At 58.0% G+C, this 12,519-nt stretch overlaps 1 protein-coding gene across 8 annotated transcripts in view; it reads left to right on the top strand.

Annotated features, from left to right (window-relative positions):
• The first annotated feature begins 5,782 nt into the window (after positions 1-5,782).
• The window catches only part of SYT7 (synaptotagmin 7), a 66,068-nt gene continuing 59,331 nt past the window's right edge, over positions 5,783-12,519 (top strand). For 5 of the 8 annotated variants that reach the window (XM_003909726.4, XM_009185884.3, XM_009185879.3 and 2 more), the window contains exon 1: positions 5,968-6,063. In XM_003909726.4, the coding sequence (XP_003909775.1) occupies positions 6,033-6,063 (31 nt within the window). In that variant the 5' untranslated portion in view covers positions 5,968-6,032. Of the gene's footprint in view, positions 6,064-12,519 lie in introns of all 8 variants that reach the window. The other 3 variants (XM_003909725.4, XM_009185876.3, XM_009185877.3) reach the window with 2 other exon arrangements.

Here is a 12,519-nt window from a genome sequence, read left to right as displayed (position 1 = left end):
ACGCTGGTCTGAGCTGCAGACAAGCTGGCACCAGCCACAGGAAATGCTGGGGGAGGGGCCCACTGAGGCAGGAGGGAGAAAAGGTGTGGCTAGACCAGCAGCCTACCTCCCTAACTGTCCCCTCTTCCCCCACACCCAGAAGTCACTGTGGAGAGGATGGGGAGGGCAGAGAACTGGGTTCAGACTGACAGAGCTGGAAGCAGTCTTGCAGGCTTCTGGGCCAGGGGTTTTCATCTGGAACCCAAAGGACTCCCACCCCAACACACACCCAGTGATGGGCAAAATGTTGTGTCTCTGTTTGTATATGCACTTTTCTAGGGAGGAGAGGTCCACCGGCTTCATTAGCTTTTCACAGGGGTCTAAGACCCAGTCAAGATTAACAAACAACATCCTTATGGTACAGACTGGTAAAATGAGGCTCAGAAGGACTGAGGGGCTGACTCCGGGTCACTCACCTGGTAATCAGCAAACCGAGGTGCTTCCACAGTGCATCCCAGGAAGGGGGTCTCACTAGCCCCCATGGCCCTCAGTCAGTCTCAGGGGTGCCTGAGCTGCCCAAGGGATAAGGAATGTCTCAGAGCAGAGTCCCAAGGCCAAACTTCTGACCAAGGCTGGGGCTGTCCCAAGCCAGAAGAAGGGATACCAACTTTAATCTTTTGAGGGTGGTGAGGGATTTGAGGGGCTGAGCCAAGCACTTGGGGAGTGTCAGGATGACCATGGAGAAGAGAGAGACTGAGAGCCAGAATCTGGATAAAGAAGAGGTTACAGGGTGAAGGGGTGTGGGAAGACAGATGGGGTGAGGGTGGGGTAGGAATAAGGTTTCTGGCCCTGTAACGTGGCCTGAGAGACCCTTGGGGGCCTATAGCTATGGTAGGTCAGCTTGGAGCAGGGTCTTTGGTGCCTGGGGTTACCCCTAGGGAACCAGGAAAGATCCAGACCTTGCCATCTCCCCAGGGTATTCTCACATCTTTGTGTGGAGCAGTTCTTAGCCTTATTTTACAGATAAGAAAACTGAGGCCCAGAGATGTCAAGTAACAAGCCAAAGCCAAACAGAGAAACAGGCAGAGGCAGGACCTGAGTTCGAGTATCAGATTCTTCCCTTGATGCTGGGGTCCAAACCCTGCCTTTTAGTACCAGGCCCCCAAAGCAGAACCCGGCAGAAGTGTGACAAGCATAGACTCTGGGTGGGCCTCTGAGATCCGGTAGTTACTGGGTCTTTCGAGAGGAGGCAATTTTGTATTGATGGTGATGAGGTGGGTATAGAGATGGCTGCAGCTGCCTCCTAGGAGTTTGCTGTCATGTCCTTTCTGGGGTGGAGACATCTGTTAACTTTATACTTTTGTCTTCTCCAGACTCGTCGTCTGCAGAGGAAGAAGGGAAAGACTAGGGGGTAGGAGCAGGGACATGATGACAGAACAAATCCTCACTCTCCTGGCCTGTCACCATCAGTGGGCTGTGCTGTTGCCCTGCACAGCCACCTTCCAGCTGGTCTCAGCCTGTCTCTCCTGAATCAGGCGAATGTTCAGCCTGGGTCTCTTGCCACGTGGACGATGGCAAGGAGAGAGGTGTGTTTGTTCTGTCACGTGAGCTGCACAAACAGCTTCCTCAGCATTTTTATTAATAATTCAGCCCATAGCCAAGGGGGTGGGGATGGGGGAAAGGACTGTGGGGAGACAGCAACATGAAGACCGTGCCAGGTAGAGGCCAGAGGGGAACTCAGGAGCCCTGCCTCCTAGCCGTGGCCTAGCAACAGAGCCAGGCAGCCTCAGGGGCCCTGTTTGGGAGAGTGCAGGCCCAGCATCTGCTCCTGAGGGACAGAATGTCCCTCCTTGAAGCTGACCCAGGACTCCTGGCCCTGAGGATGGTGCCAGATCGGAAACAGGCCTGAAGGGTCTGCAGCACACAGCACGGCAGTCCTTGGGGAACCAGGTGCTGCCCGCATTTCCTGCCATGTCATGGAACCCAGGACAGGGGACCAGCAACCAAACAGAATGAGAGGGGCTCTTTGGGCCCCCCTTCTCTGGGGACTGGAAGGGGAAAAGCTGAATGTCCAGAGGCTCGGGCCCTCCCCAATGAGAGACAAGACCCAAGGGCAGGGCAGGGGTGATTTACAGCCTCTGATCTTTTTCCTCAGAGGACCTGCTCACTCTTGCAGGCTCCATTTACTGCCTCTACCCAGTTCTCTGTGAGTACTTAGAAGACAGAATTGGGATTGAATTCTGGCACTCGGGCTGGCAGGGTCAAGGAGCCCAGCAGCTCCTAGAAACTCCCAGTTGGCTCGGCTCTCATCGATATTCCGGCAGGAGAGAGTAGCCTTCTAATGCAGCAGAATGGTTCACAGTTAGACATCTGGAAGAACTTTTCTGACAGGCAACACATGGGAATGGGGAGTATGTGGTGTCTCTGTTAAGGATAAACAAATAGCAACAACAACAATAATAATGGCATTCAAAAAGTATAAAGAATAAATTATATGTTCCAAGTATCTTTTTTTTCCTTTTTTTCTTTTTTTTCTTTTTTTTGAGAAGGAATCTCATTCTGTCACCCAGGCTGGAGTGCAGTGGTGCGATCTCAGCTCACTGCAACCTCTGCCCGGCTAATTTTTTTTTTCTTTTCTTTTTTTTTTAATAGAGACGGGATTTCACCATGTTGTTCAGGCTGGTCTCGAACTCCTGGCCTTGTGATCCTCCCGCCTCGGCCTCCCAAAGTGCTGGGATTACAAGCGTGAGCCACCGCGTCCGGTCTCCCAAGTATCATTTTAAGTGATTTGATTTTTTCACCATGCTTAAACTTAACAATAACCAAAGGTAATAGTTGTTATTATTACCCCATTGTAGAGATGAGGAAACTGAGGCTCAGAGGTGTCTGCCCAGGGTAAACACAGCAATGATGGCAGAGCCACGTAAATCTGTATTCTTTCCTCTTTCCCATGACTCTGTGTCCCCTAAACAAAGTGACTGAGACCCAGAGAAGGGGTGTCTTCAAAGTATTTTCTGTGTCAATGCTGCAGGCAGGAATTTAAAAACCACCCAAGATTCCCAATGCCCCAGAGCCTCAGTTTGCACAACTATATTTCATGGTGTTCCTCTTGTGTGTCTGAGGAGCTGTCCAGCTCTGACATCTGGAACAAGGACTGTCCAATGCCTGTGAGGAGAGGATGAGACTGGACTTCGTACTCTTGTAAGAAACAGGCTATAAGCCCTCAGATGGGAGCAAGCACTGGGTCTCCTCATGAATCCCACAGTGGTTAGCAAAGGGCTGGGAGTCTCAACCAAGAGTGATTCTTACTCCAGGTTTTCTCGCCAGCTCCCCAGGGTGCTGGCTCCGGGGCCTTTAGCTCCCTGGGTCAGTTCCTTCTCCTCTAGAGGCCTTGCCTTCATTACCTGACACTTGCAAGGGGCAGCCTGGGGCATCTCTCAGATGTCCTGTCAACTCTGAAAACCTTTAGTTGCTTAGTAAAGACCTGTTGAGTGGTGGTGATGAGGAATTCTGCTGTCCCTCTCTGGACTTTCAGATTGATGGGTGAAGGGATCTGAAGTGGGGAGATTCCTCAGCAGGGAACCTGTCTGTGTGCCCATCTGTGGTGGAGGGTGGTGAGGGTGCCCTATTTGCTCTTTTCCTTTCAAGACCAGGCTCACTCTGTTGCCAAGGTTGGAGTGCAGTGGTGCAATCATGGCTCACTGCAGCCTCAAACTACTGGGTTTAAGCCATCCTCCTGTCTCACCCTCCCAAGTAGCTGGGACCATATGGGCGCACCACCACACTGGGCTAATCTTTATTTATTTATTATTATTTTTTGGTGGATATGGGGTCTCACCATGTTGCTCAGGCTGGTTTCAACTCCTGGGCTCCTCGGCATCCCAAAGTGCTGGGCTTACAGGTGTGAGCTACCATACCCAGCCCCTGTTTACTCTTTACTAGGGCAATGAGAGAGGCAGCTGGGGCGGGTGGGGGAATGAGCCAAGGTTGCAGACCCTGCAGTCCCAGCCTGTTGGCTTAGCTTTCTGGGGTTTGCCAGGCCCCAAAGCAGAGTGTAGATAACTCGTGGGTTCTTGGCTGCACATGGGTGAGCTGGGGAGGACAGCTGCAAGGTGTATGAAATAGGATGGCCCTTCCCCAGAGGGTGAGGGCTGAGATTTCTGGCCACTGAGGAATGGTGGCCTTAACCTACAGATGCTTTTGTTCCTTCCACTTTTATTTAGAACATTCATTCCCAGGAAATCTGTTCTCTACTGGAACAATCTTCATGGAGGTTTGCTGGGGAACTTCCTTATCTTTTTCTCAACCGGAAGAGCTATAGGTGGAGGTGAATGTGTATGTGTGTATGTGTGTGTGGTGGTGGTGGTTGGGGATAGACTCTATGTGATTTCAAGGGGATGGGGTCTGTTTGTGTGTGTGTCGGGGAGAATTGAGATAGAGCGGTGTTCCTGGCTGCCTTCTGCACTGTGGGCAGGTGGAGGTGTGGCAGGGCGTGAGTAGTGCAGTATAAAGCCAGCAGAAGTGGATTTCTCAGGGTGGAAATAAGAATCCTTGACTCTGGGAAGCCTAGCTCACCTGCAAACTACATTCTCAGCACAGGGGAGGGCAGGATGCTGCCACAGACCCAGGGATTTTACCCTCTTACCTAACCCATCTGTGAAGGGTAGGGGCAGCACCTGTATTGCGGGGAGCGTCAGTGTATGTGTCTCTTTGTGTTGGCAGCATGTCTGTGTGGGGCGGAGGGGGCAGCATGTCTGTGTGTGTGTGTGTGTGTGTGTGTGTGTGTGTGTAGGTGATTAGGTGTGTAGGTGCGTGCAGGGAGGTCTCTGTGCCTGATACCCCCAATGGTTCAGTTCCGGGTTTTTCATATCCTTGGGAGACAGGTCTCTTCTCCTCCCTGCCCCAGAATCAAATCATCCCAATTCTGTAGAGAAATGAGAACTAGTGTTCACCTGATTTAGACTGTACTGAGCCGGCAGAGGGGCAGAGAGGACCAAGAGAGGTCCAGGGTTGGAAGGGGAAGGAGGGATTTCCTTCCTACCCTCCGAATTGCTAGGGTCAAGGAAAAGAGGGGAGGATGAGAGGAGGAGCTGCTGCTGGAGAGGGATAACCAGAGGCTGAAAAGTCTATTTTCTTCTTTCGTGGGGCTGGGTTAGGTGAGGAGGGTCACTAGGCGTAACCTCCCACCGAGGGCAGGGATCTTAGCCCTTTATGCTCCACCTGTGTGCGAGCTTGGAGAAACACCGGACTGGTGGACCCAGGCTCAGCGCTGCCAAAAATTCCACTCCTGGTTTTTGCACACACCAGCCCTTCTGCCCCGGACCGCTGCGGTGTTGAGTTCGGAGCTGACGCCCTCGAGCCGCCAGCAAGCGGAAAACCCGGAGTGGATCTCTACGCCTTTTGGATCGGAGCCAAAGGGCACTTCGGAGGAGGTGGCCGGCTCTGCGGCCCTGCCCGGTGCCAGGACGCGGCCATCGGGGAAGCACGGGCCGGGGGTGGGTCGCGCTGCGGAGCCGGACCCGCTGACCGGACAAGCCGGGCCGTGGGGCTCGGCGGCCCTCCCTGCCGGGGCTGCGGGCGGGCGGAGCACTGGGCGGCGGCCGTGCCCTCGGGGCGGCTCCGGGCGGCGGCGGGCGCGGGTGCAGTGCGGCGCGCGGCCGGCAGCGGGAGCAGGCGGTGGCGGTGGTCGCCGCGTTTGGCGGCGGGCGGCGGCGCCGTGGCGGTGCCCCGGGCGCGCTCACACACGCGCTCACACACACACATACACACGGCCTCGTACACACACACGCTCCGGCGCGCACACGCGGCGCGCAGGCCAGAGGGAGGAGGCTCGGCGCGGCTCGGCGGCGGCGGCAACGTGCTCCGCGGGAGGGCGGGAGGGCTGGCGGGCGGCCCCCGCTCCCCGGCTCCGCGGCTCGGTGCAGCCCGCGCGGCCCCCGCCCTCGGACCCGCCCCCGGGGGTCGCCCGGCCCCATGCCCAGCGGCGGCGGCGGAGCAGCGCGCGGCCGCGGGCGGCTCTGAGGAGCCCGGAGGGAACCGGCGACGAGGGGACCATGTACCGGGACCCGGAGGCGGCCAGCCCAGGTAAGCGCGGCCCCGGCGGGCTGGGGCGCCCCGCACCGGCGGGCAGGACGGCGGCAGCGCCGGACACCGTCTCGGAGCCCCAGCCTGGGGCTGCTGTCCACTCGGAGCCGCACGAGCTCCCCCAGGGGTCATCCCAGCCCCGGGGGCGCGGGCTTGAGCGGCAGCGGCTTGGACCCCGGTCCCCCGCAGTCCGGACATTGCCAGGCTGGATGTCCGGGACGGGCTTCGCAGTGTCCCCACAAGGACCTCCCCCCCACCCCCCAGCAGCCCAAGGACAACGTGTGTGGCGGAGCGAGGAGCCGCTGCCCCTGTGGGAGCCGGGCAGTGCCCTCAGAGACACCCGCGGCTCCCCAGCACCGGTGCCCCGGGGGTGCCAGCTCTGGCGGACCCCAGGGTGAGGATCCCGGCAGCTCTTGGCCAAGATTGTGGGCACAGGGGAGCGGAGTGGCATCGCAGTGCCAACTGTGAATTGAGAGGGTGCCAGGGGGCAAGTGGGAATCTGGTGCGGCAGCCGGGCAGGGAGGCTCTGGGGGGTGGGGAACCGCAGGGGCGTTGATGGGGGAGACGGGGTGCCTGAAGGGAAAGAGAGCAGGGGCTCTTGAGAATGGGGGTGCCAAGAGAATGTTCTCCTAGGTTTGGGGAGGGGGAAGCAAACAACCCCAAACTCTCTCACATTCTGGGGGAGAGGGCCGAACTGCTTTGCCTTCTGCTTCGCCCGCCAGGGGAGTGGCCTGGGAGCCCACTGTCTGCTTCGTATCCTCTAAGCCAAAGCCAGAGAATCTTCCCGTCTTCCTCGGAAATTGCTCTGCCATTTCCTCCTTGGCTCCCGATGCCTCCTCACCCAGTGCCCACCTGTAGGCAGGTCCCCTGCAGCTCCTGCCCAGGCTCTATCCCTGTTCCCACCTGGGGTGCTCCACCCAGTCCCAGCACTCCCAGTCTGCCAGTTCTGGCATCAGGGTCTGTTTCTGGGCTTCTCTCTGATGCTAAAAGCGTAACTCCTCAGCCCAGGACGTGCTCCCAAATGCAGAGCCTCCAGGCTCCCTGCTGCCAGCCTCCTGGGGGTGGCCGTGCTGTGGGGAAGGAACAGCTCTAAGACCCTGCACAGAAGGAGCCTGCAGCCGTGAGGCTCCTGAAGGCAGTCCAGTGGGTGCTGGCTTTGCCCACTCTTGCCCCAGCCCCACATTTGTTCTTTCCCCTCTAGGGGCAGCCTCAGCCTGTCTCTGCCTCCTGAGGAATCTGCTCCCACCCGCCCTCAATTCTTTTCAGCCTAGTCGATATTGAGGACGACCCACTGGGCGCCAGACTTGCCCTCACTCAGCACTTGGATATGAGGGTGATTCAGTCTCCTTCTCTGGAACCTTGCGCCCTTCTCTGAATGTCCTCTAGGTGAGGGCTAAAGGGGCATTGCCTGTGGAGAGCCCTCCCCTCATCTGTCTGGACCCAGGTCACCTACCCTGGCATCTTCCTCCAAGATGCCGCCAGCTTCCAGCACATGGCCCATGGCAGGAGCATTCTCTTGCTCAGCTCACCTTCTCAGAAGCCAGTAGCTTAGTTCAGAAGCCAGCTCTGGGGTATGAGGATAGAAGATAGGGAAGCAGTAAGGACACTCTCTGTCCCCTCGCCCACCAGGCTGGCAGCCTCCCCTCTGTCCTGTTAGGCCGCTAGCCTGGGGCCATGCCCTTGTCCCCTCTCCCTCCCTCCTCTTCCCTCCCATGCCTGGGCACCATGACATCACCACTCCTTCAAGCACCTCTGCCCTCGCCACGGAGGCCAGCTTGACGTGCTTGGCATCTTCTAGGCAAAGGGTCTGGAGTCCAATGCCATCCCTGGTGTGCTGGCAGCCCCCAACTCTTCCCTCACCCCCTCCTTGAATGCGCCTCTCTGGCTGCAGTTGGGACCTGTCTTGCCCACCCTAGTTGCAGCTGCAGGACCCACCAGTGCCTGTGGTGGGGCAGCTGTGACTGGGAAAGGGGTTGGCCTGAGGCTGACTGCTCTCTGGTGTGGGCATTAGGCTGGGTGGGGTCAGACATAGGCTGGAGAGGGCAGAGTCTGCCTTTGAGCCTCGTCGTCTGGGGTCCTTAAGGAGTCAGAGATCTCATTCTGGCCTCTGCCCTCTGGCATCCCTGCCCACCTTCGTAGGCCCTATAGTTCCAAGTCAGATTCCCCTTCCCCCCAGCTCCCCCGAGGTTCCCCAGACTCAGCTCCCCAAGCCAGGGCTCTGTCCCCCCCTTCCCCCCCCCCCCCCATCTCCCCTTGGCTGGTACTGGTTGGGACTGAGATATGCAAATTGATTTCTGCGTAACTCAGGCCACCCCTCCCCTCCCCTCTGGTCCCCCAGGGGCCGGTGCCTTTATATCCTGATCCTCTCATCCCACTCTCAGGAACACCTGCGGCCCAATCCTTTAAAAAAAAAAAAACTGTCCTCTCCTGCTCCCCTTTGCCTCATGCTGGTTCCAGAGGATCCCTGTGGTACTCCCTCCCTCATCCCCGCAGGGCTCAGCTACTGCTAGGACCTTACCTGACAGGTGTGGTTCTCTCCCTACTTGGGCCCCAGGCCCCCAGGCCCTTGGCTCCCTGATCTATTGTGAATGAAGAAAGGGACTGTGGGCAATAATCAGAGTCCAATGAAGAACCCAGACCAGCCCCCTCCCATGCACACCCAGGCTCCAGCTCCACGCTTTGCCCAGCTTCCCTAGGCCATCCCTGCAGCCTCCCTTCTGCCCCCTCCTAGACTTCAGGGCCTCTCTCTGCCCTCGGCTTTCACCCTCTGGTTCATCCTGAAGTCCCTGTGTCTCTCGGACTGCTTGTCCCCAGACCAGGCGGGCCCCAGCAGGCCTGCAGGGGTCAGCGTTGCAGTGGGCAGGCAGGACAGCGGCAGGAAAAGAGAGAGGGAGGGAGAGGTGACCTTGCAGTGAGCTGGTGAGCAAGGCCAGAGAGGGAACCACTAGGACAGAGGTTAGGTCCTGAAGGCTGCCTGCCCTGCCCCCAGCCCTCTGTGAGCTTGCCCCTGGGGGCAGTAATGCTTGAAGCCTTCTTTTGTCCCACCTGTTAGTGGGCTGTGTTCCCTGCAGGGCAGGGGGCCTTGGCACAGCAGGCCTCCTCTCTCAAGGCAAAGGATCCACGAGATTGTCCAGGCCAACCCTCCACTCACTGGGCACAAGTTAGGGGAAGAGGCTGATGGCGGGTGAAGGAGGTGCAGAAGTTAGGGGTGTGGCTGAAAGGGCAGATCAAGGGTGTGCCCTGAGGACCACCTGGGTTAGAGGCCAGGGCTGGAGTGTGGGAAGATCCAAGGAAGCCTGACTGTGTCCACCTATTTCACCAACAACCTCTCTCCTCCCACCTACCTCCCCAAAGCCTGCCCCATCGGCACACGCTCGGGCCTCCCTGGCCTGCATCCTGGGCTTGGGTCAGAGTCCGGACTGAAGATCAAATGATCTCCCCACAGGCCAGGACACAGTGGAGGACCTGAGGCTGGGCAAGTCTAAAACCCAGAGGGGACGAGGATGGTTTCAATGGGGCATGGGCCAGGGCAGCCAGTGCCCCCAAGCTGTTGTGTTACCGTGGAGACAGGCCCCCTCCTTGGCCCTGGTTCACACTGTTCTGTGGCCTTGCAGGGAAGCTTGATCAACAAGCTGCCCACTTGAGGGCTGGGGGATAGTGGGCAGGGAGACAGCCCCAGAGCCCCTCCTCACACTGGGGAGGGCGTTAGAGCAGGCTGGTTTGAGGTGGGAACATACAGGCCAGTAGGTGACAGGTAAGGGGACAGCTGGAAGGTAGGGCAATAGGTGGGTGCCGGGTGAGCAAAGACAGGTCCTGGGCAGCTGGGTTCTGCTCCTGGCTGACCTCAAGCTCAGGCTTAAGGGGCATTGAGGGCAACATGGAGTGCCCGTGGGGTCTGTCCCCTTGTTATACCCTCTAGCCTGGCCATTGCAGGATGTTGTGTGGGACAGGCAGAGGAGCCGTATATGGTTCCCTCCCCCTCCTGCGTCCCCCCATCCCACTTCCCACCCACCCCCTATTCTCTCAGGGACTTTGAATCCTTATTGAATCTGATGGACTGTTTTTGTTTTCAATAACTGATTCCCCCAGGGGAGTGAGGCCAAGAACAGCAGGGAGAGGAGCTGGGAGGGGTCACGTGGGGGCGGGAGGCCCAGTCCTGAGCTGATGACCCCCAGCTGGAGAATGAATTGGCTTGATGGCTCCTCAGAGCACTGTGGCATCCCAGGTGGGCATGGGCAGCCCTGTAAAGAGCTGGTCCTATAGTGCTCCACAGACAGTGCCCGGCAGGTGGCATATGTGGCCGAGAGGTCAACTTTCTCTTGTCAGGGCAGTGACTGGTCTGGCCAGGTGCCGGCACCAGCCGGTGCCAGGCCCAGCCCGGGTGCCTGCCTGCCTTGCCAGGGAACCCCAGCTGGCGATGCCAGCCGAATTCTGTCAGTTCCATGGGCATGGAGGTCCCTGACCTTCCAGGCAGCAGGGGCAGCCCTGCTGGGCCCTATCCAACTAGTGTCTAGAGGGCAGAGCTTTGGTCTCACCCAGCAGAATTCCCCAAGGGCTGGAACAGAGTTGGCAGACAGCATGGGACCTGTGGAAGGGGCTGGACTGTACCCAGAGCTTGCGCCTGGAATTCCAGGTCCAGTTGGTTGGAAGGTGGGCGGGTGCATCCGGCCTGCTCTGGGCGGTCTCTGCAGCCTCCACCTGGAAGGCCCCCTTGGGATAGAATGGACCAGGAGCTGAGGTATTGTGAGCTGGAACCCCTGCAAAGCTGCATGTTTGGGGAATTGGTATCTTCATGTGATTGAGCCCACGCGTGGAAGGGGAGGGCGGAGCCGGGGGGAGAGGCGCTCTCTGTATGTGTACCTAGTGCGTGTGCCCGTGGCAGCTGGATGGCCATAATATCTGCATTCATCTGAGTGCCAGGACCGCTGTAAACAGCAATTAAAGAGTGTATTTGTAGCAAGGTGCGTTCAGGTGCGTGGGGAGCTATGATGGAAAGCTTTAAGGTAGGGCCCCTCCCCAGGCCCTGTACCTGGCCAGGCAGGGCCTGTGTGCCAGGGACCCTGCCTACCCCCTGCCACACCCTCCCACCTGCTGGCATGGCCACGAAGTCCTCGTCTGCTGGGAGCAGGGCCTTACCTGGCTGTATGGCATACATGGGTGTGAACGGGAGTGATCATGGGAGCTTTCATGTGTACAGATACAAGCGTTTCCATGACGGTGTGGGGCTGTTAGCATGTGTGTATGTGTCTGGGTCAAACTGAGATCACCTGTGTGTTTGTGACTAGGTCTGTTTCTGTGCATGTGTGTATGCACTGCTTCCCCAGGCCCTAAGAGGAGGGCTGCCATCGTCTCTGTAGTGACCCTGATAGTGACAAACCCTGATAGTGACAAAACAAAAGATGCTGGTAAAACAGGCATGTGCTGCTGGCCCTGCTCCTTCAGTGCCCTTCCTGGAGTGCAGAAGGCTGGGGGCTTCCATGGCTGACCAAAGGAGAAATGGGGGTGACTGTTCTGCCCATTAGAGCAGACAGGAGGGAGAGGTCTGAGCTCCAGCCCCAGTGGGCTCCCATAGTTGCTGCTTGCATCACAGATTGGGGAGAACCTGAGGGCTAGAGAGCCCTCTGGTTCTAGAACCCCCAGGAGCCCCAGGAATGAGAGAGGAATGGTGCCTACCTGTTAGTCCTAGCTGGTTGGTGGAGCATGCACCCTGCCACCAGCCAGGGTAGGCTGGCATGAGGGGTCGGAGGCAGAAGGGGTGCCTGCGTGAGGCTCTGCATGAGGGGAGTGGAGGAGAGAGCGTGCGGCTAATGTGTCCAATTAAATTACTTCAAACCCTGCCGCGGCAGCTGTTCCCGGCGGGGCCCTGGGTACAAATTGGATCCGTCTCATTACCATGGGGTGGTGTCAGCGGGGCCAGAGAGCGGCGGCCAGCATGGCCGGCACATAGCAGGCCCTGTCCCGCTCTGCCGGGCCTGGGCCCGGGTTGGCCCCCTCAAGCATTTGCTTGCTCCAGCACCCCTCAGAGGAAGTGCCCCAGGTCCAGATACTGGGGCTCCCCGCACACCATCCAAGGATGAGGGTTAGGGATGGCAGCCAAGGGACCCTTGGAAACACTTTCTCCAGGAATGGGGGTTTTGTGCTTTGCAGAAGAACCAGTTTAAGGAATCCCCCCCTCAGGTCACCAAACACATTCTGTGTCCTCCCCTGATAATAACAATAGCATGATAATAGCAAGCCTTGTAGAGTGCTCAGTATGTGCTGAGCACTTTACATATGTGCCTCCAGGGACAGCTTGCTTGAGCTAGGGCTCTGGGGTCAAACAGCTATTGATTTGAATCCTGGCAGAGACACTTGCTGCTGTCTCTGGAGCAGGTCAGTCCACCTCTCTGGGCTTGGGTTTCCTCTTCTGTTAAATGGGTATGATGATGGTTCTTACCTCCCAGGTGGTTGGAGGAT

Source organism: Papio anubis, chromosome 12, assembly GCF_008728515.1.
Source record: "Papio anubis isolate 15944 chromosome 12, Panubis1.0, whole genome shotgun sequence".
NCBI classification, from domain to species: domain Eukaryota; kingdom Metazoa; phylum Chordata; class Mammalia; order Primates; family Cercopithecidae; genus Papio; species Papio anubis.
The sequence above is the reverse complement of the archived record's forward strand: the minus strand, read 5'-3'. Positions and strand labels throughout refer to the sequence as shown.